At 67.7% G+C, this 17,748-nt stretch overlaps 1 protein-coding gene across 5 annotated transcripts in view; it reads right to left on the minus strand.

Moving 5' to 3' along the window:
- LOC135972091 (rho guanine nucleotide exchange factor 25-like) overlaps positions 1-17,467 on the minus strand; it is a 28,199-nt gene extending 10,732 nt beyond the window's left edge. For 3 of the 5 annotated variants that reach the window (XM_065575568.1, XM_065575569.1, XM_065575566.1), the window contains exons 1-7: positions 17,359-17,467; positions 7,245-7,564; positions 4,338-4,427; positions 1,847-1,971; positions 1,221-1,287; positions 661-764; positions 166-235 (exon numbers count right to left, since the gene is read on the minus strand). In XM_065575568.1, the coding sequence (XP_065431640.1) occupies positions 166-235; positions 661-764; positions 1,221-1,287; positions 1,847-1,971; positions 4,338-4,427; positions 7,245-7,564; positions 17,359-17,452 (870 nt within the window). In that variant the 5' untranslated portion in view covers positions 17,453-17,467. Of the gene's footprint in view, positions 1-165; positions 236-660; positions 765-1,220; positions 1,288-1,846; positions 1,972-4,337; positions 4,428-7,244; positions 7,565-15,691; positions 15,929-17,358 lie in introns of those variants that run through there. The other 2 variants (XM_065575567.1, XM_065575570.1) reach the window with 2 other exon arrangements.
- Positions 17,468-17,748: the final 281 nt, after the last annotated feature.

Consider the following 17,748-nt stretch of genomic DNA (forward strand, 5'->3'; position numbering starts at 1 on the left):
GCAGGGGTGGGGCCAGGGGCAGGCTGGCGAGGCAGGGCTGGGGGTGGGGTGGGGTCTGGGGGCAGGGTGGGGGCGGTGCCAGGGGCTGGCTGGGGAGGCAGGGCAGGGGTGGGGCCAGGGGCAGGCTGGCGAGGCAGGGCACATGCAGCGACGCCCAGGACTCACGTGTTTTATAAAGAGCTGCGCCAGCAGGTCCGGGTTGTGCAGACATTTCTCCAGCTCTTTAAGGAAGTAACTGGGGGGGAGGGGGGGCAGAGAGGGCTGAGAACCATGGGGCAGACCCCCACCGACCCACACCCCCCCCAACCCCCCAGGCAGCTGGGTGTGCCAGGGGCCCAGCGCGCGGCCTGGCATGGGCGCACCACAAGGGTCCACATCTGGGAGAGGGCAGAGCAGGGCACCAGATGGCTCTGATCCTGGTCTCCCTGATCCTGCCAGAGCCCGGGCACCCCCCTGCAGCGGGCAGAAGGGGGGGCGCTGCAGAGATCTCTTAGGGGTATATCTGTGTGCCCCCCTGACCTATACGTGGGGGGGGGAGGCAGCCGGCCTGGCCCTGGCAGCACAGGGAGACCCAGCCCCAGGACAAAGCGTTGGGGGGGGTGTCCCTGGGATCCTCGCAGGGGGAGGGGGACTGGGGGGGCGTCCCATCCCCCGACTCACTCCTTGTGCCAGTCGTAGATCTGGTGGATGTTCCCGAAGATGATCTTGTCCTTGCCCTCCATGTCCTCGGGCACGCCCCGGGCACGCATGGTTGCCATGTAGCCCTGGGGGCAGGAGGGGTGGGTTAGCAGGGAGCTGCCGCCGGGGGGGCACACGGAGTGGGGCTCTGCTGCTGCCCAGACTGGGGCAGGGGGAGCGGGGTTCCCGGTGTGGGGGGGCAGGCCCCCGGTGGGAGGTACTGGGCCAAGAGAGAAGCATCCACTCACCCCAGGGAGGGGCCGTGTTCCCGGGGCAGAGCTCAGGACTGAGGGAGGGGTCTGGGGGGGCTACCTGGGGGGCTCTAGGACTGGGCCTGCTGCTTGCTGTGGGGGGCTGCCCAGGGAGGGGGGCCCTATGGCTTTTGGCTGTTTGGGGAGGGGGCCCTGGGGTGGGGGTGCTGCCCGGGAAGGGGTCCCTAGGCTGGTGGCTGTCTGGGGAGGGGAGCCAGGGGAGCAGGGGGCTGTTGGGGGAGGGGAGCCTGGGGGCTGTCTGGGGGAGAGGGGCTCTGGGGGGGTTCACACCTCCACTATCTGGCCCAGGTCCTCCACGTACATCTTCTCCGTCTCCACGAGCTCCGTGAGGACGAACCTGCCCACGGGAGGGAATGGCCACATCTGAAAGCGGGGAGGGGACGCAGCCCCTTGTGAGACCCCCCCCATCCATCCTCCCCGTCCTGCCCTCGGCCCCCTCCCAGCTCAAGCCCAGAGCGATCCCGGGGAGGGACCTAGGGTCCAGGTCGCCCCCAGCCCCAGGATCCGTCCTTAGCAAAGCCCTGCAGTGCTGGGGACGCAGCCTCTGCTCCAAGCGCCCCAGGACTCCCCAGCCCTGCCCCTGGCACCCACAGCCCTGCCCCTGCCCGCTGGCACCCCCCACCCAGGAACCCCTGTCCCTACCCCTGGCACCTCCCTCCAGGAACCCCCGTTCCTGACCCCTGGCACCTCCCTCCAGGAACCCCCATCCCTACCCCTTGGTACCTCCCCCCAGGAACCCCCATCCCTGACCCCTGGCACCTCCCCCAGGAATCCCCATCCATGCCCCCTTGCACTCTCATCCAGGAACCCGATCCATGCTCCCTGGCACCTCCCCCCAGGAACCCCCAGCCCTGGCACCCCCAGCCCTGTCCCGCGGGCGCAGCGGCTCCACTTACATACTCTTTTCTAAGGCACTCTTTCTCTCCTCCTCACTCGTTATCTCTTCCGGGGGTTGCCCGGGGAGCTCTTCAGGGGGGGCCAGGCCTTGGGGGTCACTGGGGATTTGAAGGGGGCTGGGGCCCTGCCAGGGGGAGGGGAGACACAGTTAGGGGCATGGAGCAGCCCTGCCCACTCCCACCCGGGCAGTGGCAACGGGCCTCGAGGCTGCTGGGCAAAGAGCCCTGGGAGACCCTGCCAGGTGGGGTGCGTGGGGGCCCGTGGGGAGCAGGGGCAGGGGCCCAGCACCTCAGGTCCGTGTGTCAGGGGCAGAGCTCCCCCATCAACAGATGAGTTGGCGCCTGCCCTGGAAGGGGCCCTCGGGGGAGGGGCATGGAAAATTCCAACCACCTCCCCCCAGCACCCCAGTTGCTGAACCCCCCAGTCACTTCCCCCGAGAGCCAGGACGGGGCGGGGGGCACCTCCCATGTGAAAGCGAGTGCACAGGAGTGTGTCTGCTTGGAGCACCTGTGTGCACATGGGGGCACATCTGTGTGTGCAATGGCGTGTGTGCAGGGCCTGTGTGTGCATGATGTGACGAAGTGGGACTGTTCTTAATGTTTTCCTCAGTTTCCCCTATGCAGTTCTTAAGTATCTAGGTGGTGGGATAAGGGTGTCTGGTTGCTGCAGAGCAAAGGGCCAGGGCACATAAATGCCCGACACTCTGTCTCCTGGCAACTGATGGCCTGGGCCGCTCCTCTGCAAAGGTGCCAACTGAAGGTGTTGGAGACAAAGATCAGGTGACCTCCTGGCCCCGGGAAAGAGACAAAGCCCAGAGAAGTAGGGGCTGGGCGGGGGTGGGAGTTTGGAGCTAGCTGGGGACTGGAAGGGGGGGTAGACGGGGGGTCTGCCTCGCTGGGCCCCAGAATGGACCCGGCTGAGGGGTCCCGTTCTCTGGACCTACAAGCTCTGTTTTAGACCGTGTTCCTGTCATCTAATAAACCTCTGTTTTACTGGCTGGCTGAGAGTCACGTCTGACTGGGAAGTGGGGGTGCAGGACCCTCTGGCTTCCCCAGGACCCCGCCTGGGCGGACTCGCTGTGGGAAGCGCACAGAGGGGCACATGCTGAATGCTCCCAGGAGAGACCCAGGAGGTGAAGCCATGTGAGCTTCTTGCCCTGAAGACAGTCTGCTCCGAGGGAGAGGAGGCTCCCCAGAGTCCTGACTGGCTTTGTGGGGAGCAGTTCCAGAGCATCGCCCGGGGACTCCATGACACATGCGTTTGTGCAAAGGGGTGTGCATGGGGTGTGTCTGCATGTGCACAGGGTTTGGGGGTGAGTATCTGAGTGTGCACAGGGTGTGCATGGGGCGTGTCTGCATGTGCACGGGGTGTGTGTGTCTGCGTGTGCACAGGGTGTGCATGAGGCGTGTCTGCGTGTGCATGGGTGTGGGGGGGCGTGTCTGTGTGCACAGAGTGTGCGTGAGGCGTGTCTGGGTGTGCACAAGGTGTGAGGGGAGTGTCTGGGTGTGCATGGGGTGTGTCTGCATCTGCAGGGGTGTGTGTGCATGGGTGTGGGGAGGCGTGTCTGTGTGTGCACAGGATGTGCATGGGGTGTGTCTGGGTGTGCACAGGGTGTGAGGGGAGTGTCTGGGGTGTGCATGGGGCGTGTCAGCGTGTGCATAGGGTGTGCATGGGGAGTGTCTGGGTGTGCACAGGGTGTGGGGGGAGTGTCTGGGGTGTGCACAAGGTGTGGGGGGAGTGTCTGCGTGTGCATGGGGCGTGTCTGGGTGTGAGGGGAGTGTCTGGGTGTGCATGGGGCGTGTCTGCGTGTGCACAGGGTGTGGGGGGTGTGTCTGGGTTTGCACGGGGGGGGTTGCCGAGGGGACTCCTCTGCTTTGGGGAGACGTGGGTTGGGATCTCAGGGACCTCAAATGGCCAGAGATGCAGTTTCCATGGTAACTGCAGGCCGTGCATGGCATGCCCTGGGAACCGAGATCCCATAGCTTGGGGGCCGGGGCACAGTCACGGGGGGGGGGGGGGGGGGCTGCAGCAGACCTGCCTCAGGCATCGCGCCCCCAGGAGCATCCCAGAGCTCCCAGTCCCTGCTCCTGCCCCCCCCAGCCCCGGGCAGACCCCGCTAGCTGGAGTGGGTCCCTCCAACGTGTGCAGTAGTGGGGAAGTCCTGCCGGGTCCCAGCCAGTGGCGGGGTCAGGCCCTGCAAGGGTTAAACGCCCCAGGGACCGGGACTCCTGGGAGTCAAATTCCCCAAGGACCTCCCCACCAGAGTCAATCCCCACAGCGAACCCCCCCAGGGGCTGGCCAGGGCGCTGCTTCTCTGTGCCCCAACTCCCAGCTACCCTTGGTACCGGTGGGGCAGGATCTGGGGCTGGGAGGGGGCATCTAGCCCCAACACAGCACCCGGGCAGAGCCAGGGGCAGTGAGGATGACCTGGGCCCAGGGGGAAAAGGGGGGGTGTCTCCCACGGCGCCCGCCCCAATGCCCCCTCCTCACCTGTGTGTTTGCCTCTGCGGCGCCCCCCTCCAGCAGACTGCACAGCAGAGCCAGGCCCGGCAGCCGCTCGCCCCCCGAGGGGCCCGATTCCTGCAACACGCCGTGGGGGGGGGGGGGTCAGACAGGGGCTAGGGCTGCAGCTCTGCGGGGGGGGGGGCGCTCCAGAGGCTCACTTTGCTCTGGAGCAGGATGGGGTGTCTATACCCCCTGCCCCGATCTCCAACCCCCGCAGCCCTCACTCTCCCTCAGGGCGTCAGGTGCCCCCCATGGCGGGTCCCCTGTTTTCCAGGGGAAACTGAATTCATGAGGCTGTTTTCCCAGCCAGAGCCTCAAGGCCCGAGAGGGCAGGGGCAGCCCAAATCAGGGGGCCGATTGCGGGCGCTGGGTGTGTCCTGACACATCACCAGCTCCCTATGCCACCCCTGGAACTGCTAACCCAGAGCACTCCCATGGCAGTGCCCAGCCCCCGGGAACCCAGCCCCCCATGGCAGTGCCCGGCCCCCGGGAACCCAGCCCTCAATGGCAGTGCCCGGCCCCCGGGAACCCAGCCCTCAATGGCAGTGACCAGCCCCCAGGAACCCAGCCCCCCATGGCAGTGCCCAGCCTCCGGGAAACCAGCCCCCCATGGCAGTGCCCGGCCCCCGGGAACCCAGCCCCCCATGGCAGTGCCCAGCCCCCGGGAACCCAGCCCCCATGGCAGTGCCCGGCCCCCGGGAACCCAGCCCCCATGGCAGTGCCTAGCCCGCGGGAACCCAGCCCTCAATGGCAGTGCCCAGCCCGCGGGAACCCAGCCCCCCCATGGCAGTGCCCGGCCCCCGGGAACCCAGCCCCCCATGGCAGTGCCCGGCCCCCGGGAACCCAGCCCCCCATGGCAGTGCCCGGCCCCCGGGAACCCAGCCCCCATGGCAGTGCCCGGCCCCCGGGAACCCAGCCCCCCATGGCAGTGCCCAGCCCGCGGGAACCCAGCCCCCCATGGCAGTGCCCGGCCCCCGGGAACCCAGCCCCCCATGGCAGTGCCCGGCCCCCGGGAACCCAGCCCTCAATGGCAGTGCCTAGCCCGCGGGAACCCAGCCCCCTATGGCAGTGCCCGGCCCCCGGGAACCCAGCCCCCCATGGCAGTGCTCGGCCCCCAGGAACCCAGCCCCCCATGGCAGTGACCAGCCTCCGAGAACCCAGCCCCCCCATGGCAGTGCCCAGCCTCCGGGAATCCAGCCCCCCCATGGGAGTTCCCAGTTCCCAGGAACCCAGCCCTCCATGGCAGTGCCAAGCCCCAGGGAACCCAGCCCCGCATGGCAGTGCCAAGCCCCAGGGAACCCAGCCCCGCATGGCAGTGCCAAGCCCCAGGGAACACAGCCCACCCATGGCAGTGCCCAGCCCCGGGAATCCAGCCCCCCATGGCATTGCCCAGCCCCGGGAATCCAGCCCCCCATGGCAGTGCCAAGCCCCAGGGAACCCAGCGCCCCATGGCAGTGTCAAGCCGCAGGGAACCCAGCGCCCCATGGCAGTGCCAAGCTCCAGGGAACCCAGCCCCCCATGGCAATGCCCAGCCCCTGGGAACCCAGCCCCCCATGGCAGTGCCCGGCTCTCAGGAACCCAGTCCCCCCACATGGCAGTGTCCGGCCCTCGGGAACCCAGCCCCCCATGGCAGTGCCAAGCCCCAGTTAACCCAACGCCCCATGGCAGTGCCCAGTCCCAGGAACCCAGCCCCCCATGGGAGTGCCAAGCCCCAGGGAACCCAGCCCCCCATGGCAGTGCCCGGCCCCCGGGAACCCAGCCCCCCATGGCAGTGCCCGGCCCCCGGGAACCCAGCCCTCAATGGCAGTGCCTAGCCCGCGGGGAACCCAGCCCCCTATGGCAGTGCCCGGCCCCCGGAACCCAGCCCCCCATGGCAGTGCTCGGCCCCCAGGAACCCAGCCCCCCATGGCAGTGACCAGCCTCCGAGAACCCAGCCCCCCCATGGCAGTGCCCAGCCTCCGGGAATCCAGCCCCCCATGGGAGTTCCCAGTTCCCAGGAACCCAGCCCTCCATGGCAGTGCCAAGCCCCAGGGAACCCAGCCCCGCATGGCAGTGCCAAGCCCCAGGGAACCCAGCCCCGCATGGCAGTGCCAAGCCCCAGGGAACACAGCCCACCCATGGCAGTGCCCAGCCCCGGGAATCCAGCCCCCCATGGCATTGCCCAGCCCCGGGAATCCAGCCCCCCATGGCAGTGCCAAGCCCCAGGGAACCCAGCGCCCCATGGCAGTGTCAAGCCGCAGGGAACCCAGCGCCCCATGGCAGTGCCAAGCTCCAGGGAACCCAGCCCCCCATGGCAATGCCCAGCCCCTGGGAACCCAGCCCCCCATGGCAGTGCCCGGCCCTCAGGAACCCAGTCCCCCCACATGGCAGTGTCCGGCCCTCGGGAACCCAGCCCCCCATGGCAGTGCCAAGCCCCAGTTAACCCAACGCCCCATGGCAGTGCCCAGTCCCAGGAACCCAGCCCCCCATGGGAGTGCCAAGCCCCAGGGAACCCAGCCCCCCATGGCAGTGCCCGGTCCCTGTGAACCCAGCCCCCCATGGCAGTGCCCAGCCCCCCATGGCAGTGCCAAGCCGCAGGGAACCCAACGCCCCATGGCAGTGCCCAGTCCCAGGAACCCAGCCCCCCATGGCAGTGCCCGGCCCCAGGGAACCCAGCCCCCCATGGGAGTGCCAAGCCCCAGGGAACCCAGCCCCCCCATGGCAGTGCCCGGTCCCTGGGAACCCAGCCCCCCATGGCAGTGCCCAGCCCCCCATGGCAGTGCCAAGCCGCAGGGAACCCAACACCCCATGGCAGTGCCCAGTCCCAGGAACCCAGCCCCCCATGGCAGTGCCCGGCCCCTAGGAACCTAGCCCCCCCCTGGCAGTGCCCAGCCCCACCCGCAATGCTCTCACCGTGCCCTTGGGCTCCCGGAGGGCAGCGAGGGGCTCGTCGGCCTTGCCCAGCTGCCCCAGGTCGATGCTTTTCCTCTCCTCCTGCCGGCCGTGCCGCCTGCCCTCGCCCCCGCGCCGGGGCCGACCCTCCGGCTTCCGCTCGCCCTTGGCCAGGCTGCCGGTGCTCAGCTTGCGCACCGGGGTGGTCAGCCACTTCTTGAGGGTGCTGACGGAGCGCCGGGAGCCGGGCGAGCTGGGCGCGGAGCCGGACGAGGGCTGGGGCTGGATGGAGGCCACCGAGGCCGAGATGCTGCCATCACTGCCTGCCACCGAGTAGGACTCTGCGGGAGAGAGGCTGAGGGGTCAGAGAGCAGGGCAGGCACAGGGTGGGCAGGGGGCTGGCACTGGGTGGGCACAGGGTGGGAAGGGGGCAGGCACAGGGTGGGCAGGGTCCTGGCATGGGGGAGAAGCTCTGGAGGAGCGAGGGCTGACTCTCCAGGTGGGCCGGGGGGATACTCTGTGACACCAAGTGGGACTGTTAACGTTTTCTCTGAGTGCTGTGTGGGTGCCTCAGTTTCCCCTATGCACTTCTCAAGTGTCTGGGGGGGGGGGGGGGGTGATTGTTGCAGAGCCCTAGAGGGCCAGTGTGATGGTGTCTGCACAGAGAATGGCCGACACCCTGTCTCCTGGCCACTGATGGCCTGGGCCCCTCCCCTGCAAAGATGCCAACTGAAGGTGTTGGAGAACAAAGGGATCAGGTGGCCTCCTGGCCTGGGAAGAGACAAAGGGAGAGGAGGGGCTGGAGAGTCAGTTTGGAGCTGGCTGGGGAAACGGAGGGGAGCCCAGACAGACCTCCTGGCCTCCCCTGGCCCCCCAAGCTGGACCCGGCTGAGGGGTCCTGTTGTCTGTACCTGCAAGACGTATCTTGGACTGTGTTCCTGTCGTCTAAATAAACCACCTGTTTTACTGGCTGGCTGAGAGTCGTGGTGAATCGCAGGAAGCCGGGGGTGCAGGGTCTTGTCTCCCCCAAACTTTTGAGACTCCATGGGGTGTGGCATGGGGGGTGTGGAGAGCCAAGGGGCTCCCTGAGCGGGCATGGAGGAGAACAGCACACAGACATGTGGGGGCTCTCACATGGGTCCAGAGGGGATCCTCGGGGACACACACACACTGAGCGAAGATTGCGTTTGGGGGGTCATGCCCCGGGTGGCTTGGGAGGGTGCCAGGCGGGGCGTAGAGGGGGGGGCTGCTGTGGGTGGGCAGGGCTGGCAGCTTCTTTCCAGGCCCAGGAGAGAAGCCAAGTCTCTCAGGGGCCCAGTTGGCAGCATGGGATAAAATGCCTGGGAAGGGACGACCCAGGCCTTGAGCAGCCCGGCTGAAACCATTAGCCCCTGGGTTTGCGGCACAGTGGGGCGACACAGAGGCCCACGTGTCCAGGCCCCCATCCCTGATCCCCACAGTGGGGAGTGCTGGCAGCAGGGGGGGGGGGGGCGGCTGGGACTTAGCCCAGCTCAGAAATTTAATCCCTTCTATTCCAAACAATTCCAGCTGCGGAACGGAGCCGGCGCCGGCAGGCCCTGGCACGTCGGCTGCAGCCTCGTCCTCTCTGTCCTGCAGACCCCCTGCAAAGCCCCCTGCCCTCCCCGCCAGCCCAGTCCAGAGCCCTGCTAACTGGGGGGGGGGAGGGGGGCAGGGCTTCCAAAGAGCTCACCTCCCAGTGCTCAGGGCCCCAGGGTTCGGGGCCTAAAGGGCAGCAGAGTGAGCTCTTTGGATAATCGGGTCCAGGGAGTACATGCGAGATAACCATGAGAAGCAATTAAGCTCCTTTACAGCACGAGAGAGGCAAAACCACAAGAGCCACCACCCAAAGCACCAGCCAGTCAGGAATCTGAGCTATGGGGGCGAGGGGCCTCCAAGGGGGGCCTGAATGCAAACCCAGAGGGCTGGGGATCATTTGGATGGAGCTATGGCTACCTGAAGAGAAGCAGCAGAAAACGAACAGGAACATGGCCCTGAGACCAGCCTGGAGAGCGTGAGAGCTTTTGGGCACAGCACGGGCTGGGAGGGGCTTGGGATGGGAGCAAAGCACCAGCCTCCCGCTGTTTGATTCCTGCTGCCTCGGGGGAAACAGGACTTTGTCCATACGCAGGATTGCATCAAAGATCCCGGCTCCAGCTGCGATTCCTCCCCCCACCGGAAACAACTCTCCCTCCCATATCCCCCCCCCACACACACACACGCCCTGGGATCGGCACCCGCCTCCAGCCCATTTCGAACCCCACACTTTACCCAGCTGGGGAGCCTCATCCCAGCCCCATCTCCTGGGAGGGACGGCAAGGGAGGCGCCTCCCCAAAACAACAGAGCTGGGGAGAGAACCCAGGAGTCCGAGTCCTGGGTTCCCAACTGCGCCCCCTGCCATCTGCTTTGGGGGAAACTGGGACATGCGTTCGAGAAGCAAGGAACGACCCCTCACGCTGGACTCCCCCATCCTCCCCCGAGGGAGATCCTTCCCCTGCCATCCCAGCCAGGTGCACTGACCCTGACGGTGCCCGCTCTCAGCACAGCTATCCGTCAGCAGCAAAGCCTGTAGCAGGCAGGACAGGGGGAGGGAAGGCCCCCCCCGGCAGGGCCCGGCAAGGCGGGGGGCGGCGGGGGCTGGGCCAGCGCCTGGCGGGAGGTGATAATCCCATGCAGCGAGACTGCACCTGCTCCCGAAATAACCTTGTCTGCGTCAGGAGCCCGGGACGTGTCAAGCCGCCGTCATGGGCACCCCGCCCCACCCACATGGCCGTGCCAGCAGGGGCGAGGCGGAGGGGCCTGGGCACAGTGATAGGGGAACGTGCCGCCCCCCCAGGAGAGGGGCTTCCTCGGACACCTGCCCGAGCTGGCACCTCCCCCCCTGAGCTGGAGGGCGGCCCCTGGCATGGGGACGGAGGCCCAGGGGACTGCGGGGGGCAGCAGGGCACAATGCCCCCATGATGTCCTCCCAGCAGCCCCTACTCGCTCCCTGGGGATCAGGAGGTGCCCCCCCGAGTTTGTCCCCACGCATCAGCATCCTGCCCCCACGCTCCCCCCCCGTATGCCAGGGGAGGGGCCATGCGCCCGCGGAGGGGATGTGCACGGAGAGGTTCTTGGCAGCGCCAGCGAGCAGCCGGCCTGTTCCACCCGCTGCCTCGGGCCGGGCCGGGGATTGTGTGACTTGAGTTGGGGTTCTTTATCATTTCGTTTTCTTTTAAAGGCTCCTAACGACCCAGGGGCGGGGGGGCGGAGTGGGGGGGGCAGGGCCCAGAGATGGGATTTGGGGAGCCTGCAGCAAGATGGAGGGGGCTGGAACTGGTGCCCCCCAGTGAGGAAAGGCCCGTACCCCACTCCCTGCCCCCTTGAGCAAGGCAGTGCCCTTGGCCAGGGGCTGGATCAGAGCCAGCGCCCCCTAGAGGGGAAAGGCCCCATGTCCCATTCCCTGTGCCAGGCAGTGCCGTCGCCCGGGGGCCGGATCAGAGTCAGCGCCCCCTAGAGGGGAAAGGCCCCATGTCCCATTCCCTGTGCCCTCCAGTGCCCTCGCCCGGGGGCCGGATCAGAGCCAGCGCCCCCTAGAGGGGAAAGGCCCCATGTCCCATTCCCTGTGCCAGGCAGTGCCCTCGCCCGGGGGCCGGATCAGAGCCAGCGCCCCCTAGAGGGGAAAGGGCCCCATGTCCCATTCCCTGTGCCAGGCAGTGCCCTCGCCCGGGGGCCGGATCAGAGCCAGCGCCCCTAGAGGGGAAAGGCCCCGTGTCCCATTCCCTGTGCCAGGCAGTGCCCTCGCCCGGGGGCCGGATCAGAGCCAGCGCCCCCTAGAGGGGAAAGGCCCCATGTCCCATTCCCTGTGCCCTCCAGTGCCGTCGCCCGGGGGCCGGATCAGAGCCAGCGCCCCCTAGAGGGGAAAGGCCCCATGTCCCATTCCCTGTGCCCTCCAGTGCCCTCGCCCGGGGGCCGGATCAGAGCCAGCGCCCCCTAGAGGGGAAAGGCCCCGTGTCCCATTCCCTGTGCCCTCCAGTGCCCTCGCCCGGGGGCCGGATCAGAGCCAGCGCCCCCTAGAGGGGAAAGGGCCCCATGTCCCATTCCCTGTGCCAGGCAGTGCCCTCGCCCGGGGGCCGGATCAGAGCCAGTGCCCCCTAGAGGGGAAAGGCCCCATGTCCCATTCCCTGTGCCAGGCAGTGCCTTGCCCCGGATCAGAGCCACGTGACGCTGACAGTAACGTGGGGGATCCCTGCGCTGGCCAGTTTGCCCTAGGAAGTCCCCCAGGGCAGTGCTGGTGCCTGGCGGTGCCAGGGCTGAGGTGGGGGAGCTGGGCGGCTGTGGGGGAGACGGCAGCTGGGACTGAGGCTGGTGCGGAGCGTGGCTGGGACGGCGGCCAAGCCCCTGAGCCGAGCAAAGGCAGCTGTGTTCGCTGTCTCCCCAGCCCTCCCGCGCCCGGGCTGGCACTGGGCACCGGGGCTCCACATGCCCAGGCCTGGCACCAGGGGCCAGCCATGCCCCAGGGTGGGCAGCGCTCAGTGTGGCTGGATTTACTGAGCCCCGGGGACAGGCCTGTGGGCTGAGTAACCCCTGCTGGTGGAGCCCGGAGAACCCAGGAGTCCTGGCTCCCAGCCCTCCCCCCCGCTCTAACCACTAGACCCCACTCCCCTCCCAGAGCCAGGGATAGAACCCAGGAGTCCTAGCTCCTAGCCCCCCCCCCCCCCCCCGCAACCAAAGAGGGATGAGCAGGGCACACGGCTGAGCTCAGAACAGAGGGTGCTGAAGGGCACCCCTCTGCAGCACCCCTGGGTGATGAGGGGCCATTTGGGACCTTTGGGGGGCAATCTGGGAAGACACCCTCCAACGGGAAAATACTGGAGGGGGAGTCAGGTCCTCGCTGCCCTTCCAGGGGGGGGGAGCTGCTGTAGTGAAGGGGGGACTCCAGGCAGCAGGCGGGGTGCGGAGGGGGTGGCGCTAAGACCTGCCCCACACTGGGGCCGGTCTCTGGGGGAGGAGCTCCCAGGCAGCAGCCAGGGGGTTAAGTACAGGACTCTCCCCCCCTTCCCCGCCCATCCCGGGATCCTGCCAACATTTTTCCCATTACGTTCTGTTTATTTTAATGAGGCTGACAAAAAAATGTTGATTTTATTATTGTATAAACAGGCTGGGCCGGGGGGGTGCAGGCCCTGGGCGGGTGCAGGCCCCGGGCGGGCAGGGGGCTTGGGAGGAGGGGGCAATACGATCTGCTTGGGTGGAAGAGAATCGGCCAGGGAGGGGGGGCAAGAGACCAGAGAACTCGGGATAGGGGGAGCCAGCTGGGGGGGGGGGACCTGGGGAGATCAGCTGGGGGAGGAGCCAAGGAGCTGGGGGGGCGGCAGCTGAGGGAGGAGCTGGGGGTGGGGTGGGGGTCATCTGGGGGAGGAGCCAGTGAGCTGGGGGAGGAGCCTGGGGGCTGTCAGCTGGGGGGGACACAGGGAGATCAGCTGGGGGAGGACCCCGGGCAGCCAGCCCCCACCCGCGGCTCCAGGCCCTGCTGCACCGGGCAGCCACAGAGCTTGGGAGGAACAGGACACTGCTGCTGACTCGGCGGGTTTGCCAGGGTGGGGGGGGGGGGAGAGGCGGGGCTGTCTGTGCTGCCCCCCCCAGCTCACCCCTCCCACACAGAGCCCTCCCCGGGCATTGGGAGCCCAGCCCTGTGCTGGGAGGGGGAACCCTGCGAGGGGAAGGAAACCCGGGGCGGGGGGGGCAGCTGGGGGCTGTCCAGCAAGGCGTGAGGGGGGGGGTGTCTGGCCAGGGCTCGCATTGTCTGTGGGCATAACAGCTCCATTTCAGGGTGGGGGGGTGGCACCGGAGAGACCAGGGGGGGTCCCCAGGCCAAAGAGGGCAGCTGGGCGGGGGGGGGGGGGGGGACTGTGTCACCTTTGGCTGCCGCTGGCTAGCTCCACCCTAGGTCCTGCCCCAGGGCTGCCCCCGTCCCTGGCCATCAACCACGTCCCCCCGGGCCGCTCGGCTGACCAAGCCCCCATCACCCCACGGAGGGGTCGGACTCCTGCCAAACAATGCCAGCAGGAGCAACCCGCCAATAAGAACCTGATCTGGCGAGAGACCCTACAATAACAGAGCAGAGCCTGCAGCCCTGTGCCCCTCCAGCAAGCTACCAACAACGGATCCCAGTCTGCCCAGTCCAGAGCTCCTGGGAGACCCTACAATAACAAACCAGTGTCTACAGCTGTAGCGCTGCAGAGAGACCCTACAATAATAAAGTAGCAGGCACAGCCCAGCGCTCATGATCCCCTGACAATAGCAAGCCTCGCTCTGAGGAGACCCTACAATAACACACCAGTCTGGGTACAGCCACGCAACTCCAAGAAGACCCTACAATAACACACCAGCTGTGACTGGGGGCGGGGGAGAGAATTCTCAGTAACAAAAGAGAATTTCCATGCCCGGTTTCTGAGGGGACCCTCAAGCCTGAATGGGGGAGGGGTCTGCTGCGCTGGGTGCATCTGGGGGGTGGGACAAGACAAAGTGTGGGCCTCAGGCAGGGGGTTAGGGTAGCCATACACTGAGCAGAGCCCCACCCCGCTTCCAGAGCTGGGGATAGAACCCAGGAGTCCTGGCCCCCAACCCCACCCCCGCTCTAGACCACTAGACCCCACTGCCCTCCCAGAGTCAAGGATAGAACCCAGGAGTCCTGGGCTGAGAGCTGCCCCCTCTCTGCTCTCATTTAATTCTCTGCCATTAAGCAGGTGAAAGCCCCGCTTGGCGCAGCCAGTCGCCCGTCTGCAGAGGGAGAGGGGCGTCAGGTGGGGGTTGAGGTCGGTGGGGTATTGGGGGCGAGGGGACGTGGATGTCCCCCTGACGGGCACTGGCTGGTGCCCCCTCCCCCCACACTGGGTCCCCAGCACCCCTACAGCCTGTCCTGCACCCAACACCGACCCAGGACACCCCCTGGCACCGAAACCCTCCCCGTGATTCCTAGCACTGGGACATCCCCCCCGCCACTGCCAGTGATCCAGGCCTGCGGGGAAGGGGCAGAGGTCCTGGCACTGGGGGGCAGCTGGTCTGGCCAGCCAGGGGGCGCTGTCGAGAGGATCCCCTGGGCTGGGGGCCATGAACACCACCACTGGGTGCATCTGGGGGGTGGGGACAAGACAGAGTGTGGGCCCCAGGCAAGGGTTGGTCTGGCCAGCCGGGTGGGCCCCAGAGCTGGGGCTAGAACCCAGGAGTCCTGGGCGCCCAGCCCCCACTGCTCTAACCCGCTAGCCCCCACTCCCCCCCAGACCTGGGGATAGAACCCAGGAGTCCTGGCCTCCCAGTCCCACCCCACCCCCACCTTTTGACCCAGAGCCAGGAATGGGACCCAGGAGTTTTATTACTCTGCCCCACGCTCCCAAACCTGCAGTGGGGGGACTGGGGGGGTCACACGGTCTCCCCCATCAGACACGTCGCTGGGGCCCGGAAGAAAAGTGCCAGAGGTTGGATCATGGAACAGGAAAGGACCCTTCCGGAGAAGAGGGGGGGGGGGCGTGGGGATGCTGCAGGACCCTCACCCCCAGCCTCAGCCCAACATGGGTAGCGCAGTGCAACTGAGCGGCTGGGACAGGGCACCCCCTACTGGCCCTTCTTGGAACTGCAGGGCAGTCTGGGCTCCAGGCCGTGGTGGAGCTCAGGGGGACACAGGGCTCCACCCCGAGCCCTGGGCAGATCCCTGGTCCTGGTGCAGGAGCCAAATTCCTGCTGTGGTGCAGGGCGAGGGGGCGCTGGGCCCCAGAGGGCAGGGGGCAAAGGGGGTAAGAACCTGGGGTGCACAGACTGAGGGTCCCCTCCCTGCCCCCACCCTGGGGGGACCAATGCCTCCCCCCACCCCCCCCAGCAGCCCCAGTGCAGGCAGTGGGAAATTGAGCAATGGCCACTGGGGCCAGAGTGGGGGTTCGCTTCCCACCAGGTCAGCAAGGCCTCAGGCTGGGGGACAGGGCAGGGCCGCGGCGCCGAGTGTGGAGCTGCGGGTGAGCCGGGGCACCCCCCCCCCCTCCAGGCAGACGGTGAATGGCCAGGACAGATGTTGGAGTCCCGGGCACAGCATGTGCTCCCCTCCCCCAGACTGTGGGGTCTCCCCCCCCAGATACACCCTGGGCCACCCACACGCTCCCACCATGGAGACTCCAATCCACCCCGGGACCCAGCCCCTAACTCTAAGCGACGCACCGGTCCCCCTTCCCCCCCCATGCCCCCGGGACCCCCCAGCTCTAAATCTGCCCGTCCCTCTTGGTCCAAACTTCGCCTGCCCCCTCCCCGTGCGCCCGCTGCCCCGCTGCGCCAACGGGGCAAGGCCATGGGGCATCTGCAGGCTGAGCCGGCTTGCACCGTGGGCAGCTGCTACCCGCTGTGCCGTACCCCGGAGAGGTGCCCACAGGGGACAGCGCCCCGGTGCGGGGGGGAAGGGGGGCGTTGGGGGAGGGGAGTCACTGACCTCGCGCCCGGGCGTCACAGCAGCTGCACTTGGCGAGGACTTTGCGGAACAAGTGTTGGCAGGAGCAGCCCTGCTGGTGCCCCCCTTTCATGGTGCTGCCCGGCCGCGCTGGGCACCGGCGCCCGCTGCCCGAGAGATGCCAGCCATAGACCGGGCAGCGGGGGGGGGGCAGCGGGCGGCGGGAATCGGGGCACGGAGCCGGGGGGCCCAGGGCTCCTGCCCGCTGCACGCTCAGCGCTGGAATAACAGGGCTGGGGCTGGGGCTGAACTGAGCTGCCAGCGAGGAGGAGCCTGCGCTTTCCCTCCCCCCTCTCCATCCCTCCATCCCTCCCCGCCTCCATCCCTCCATCCCTCCCCCTCTCCCTGCCTCCATCCCTCGCTCCCTTGGGCTTCGGGGCTCTTCCCAGCCCAGGCTGCAGCCAGACTGCAGAGGTGCAGGCCTGCAGCGGGGGAGCGCCTGCCCCTGGTGCTGGGCAGCCGAGGGTCCCGGGCGGGCGCCAGCTTGTGCCCCCGCCAAGGCCTGGCAGCTGCCTGCCCCCCTCCTCCAGTGAGGAGGCCACAGCCGAGATGTGGGGGGGAGCTCGTTATGGCCAAATCACCCCCCCACCCCAGGGGTGATGGGGGAGGGAGTGACTCCTTTGCCCCAGAGCAAGGAGGACTGAGCCCCAAGGCAGGGGGGCTGAAAGGTGCAATCGGACACCCCCCTCGGGGGAAAAACAGCAAGAGGCTTGTGTTGTCTGGATCGCCCCCCCCCCCAATATTAATCACTGGCTCCCCCCAGGTTCACTGCGGGGGGAGCCATCCATCTGCCCGCACCGCAGTGCCATCTGCTGCCCGTCGCCCCCCAGCCTGGGGCCGGAGCCAGCGCTTGAGTCACCGCCCAGAGCCTGGCACCGGCTCTGCCATTTCAGGGGCCACCGCTAGGGGTGAGGGACACGGGGGGAGGAGGGGGGCAGGGAAGTGGGGCACGACCCTGGATGCGCCTCACCCTCCGGCGCGGGCCCCACCCCACAGAACCTTCAAGACAAACCACAGGGGGTCGTCTCTCAGACACCCCAGCGGCCCCCCAGCCCCACGCGAGCCACGTACCCATGCCCCCGGGTGTCTGTGCCAACCGGCCCGAGGGCACCGCGCACCTTACAGCTCAGCACCGGGAAGGGACGGTTACTGGCCTGGTCGGGGCTGCGGGGCTGTTCCCAGGGCATCTGGGGCTATGAGGCAGCCGTGGGGCCAGCCCCACACTGGGCTGGGATGTACCAGCTGAATGAGACTGGCTGGCACAGGGAATGGAGCAAGGGGCCTTTCCCCTTTAGGGGACACTGGCTCCCATCTGGCCCTGGGCAGGATTGACAAATTCAGTGACCCCGGGTGAAAGAATTGGGGGGGGGGGCTCAGCTCAACCTGTGGAGGAGGGGCAGCCATAGCATGAAAACCACTGGCACCAGCCGACCCCCTTACTGGCCGGCTGGGGCTGCACGAACCAAGGGGCCTGAGTGCCCCTCATGTGTGGGTCAGGCCAGGGTCCAGGGGGCGCTAATTCATGCTCCTGGCGGCCACGGCCTCGGGGACGCAGCTGGGGGGGTTCTGAGCACCAGGTACAAGCCCCCGGCCAAGGCCCCAGAGCCCTGGGGGGCAGACAGGCGCAGGGGGACCGGAGCTGGCCTCACCTTCTTCTGAGGGGTAGGTGTCTGGGGGACTGGTCCACGCCGTGGGGCTCCGGGGGGCCCGTGCTGCTGGCCCGCTCGGGGGGGTCCCCGTCATGCGGCACCCTGTTCCCTGCAGGGGCCTCGGAGCGGCCGTGCTCCGGCCGCATCTCGTCCCCCGGCCCCTCTGAGCACAGATCCGGCAGCTGGAAGGAAGGAAGGATAGACAGGTTGGAGGGGGTGGGGAGGGGCAGGCAGAAGCGCAGGGAGCCCTGCCGGAGAACAATGCTGGGTCCCCCCCCCCAACCCTGCCGGTGCCCCTCACGCCCGCCTGTTCCAGCTGGAGGCAGACCTGGGCACTGGCTTTGCTGACTTGTTTCCTGGCATTGCTGGAGCAGCCAAGGATTGGCACCG

This window comes from Chrysemys picta, chromosome 22, assembly GCF_011386835.1.
Source record: "Chrysemys picta bellii isolate R12L10 chromosome 22, ASM1138683v2, whole genome shotgun sequence".
NCBI classification, from domain to species: domain Eukaryota; kingdom Metazoa; phylum Chordata; order Testudines; family Emydidae; genus Chrysemys; species Chrysemys picta.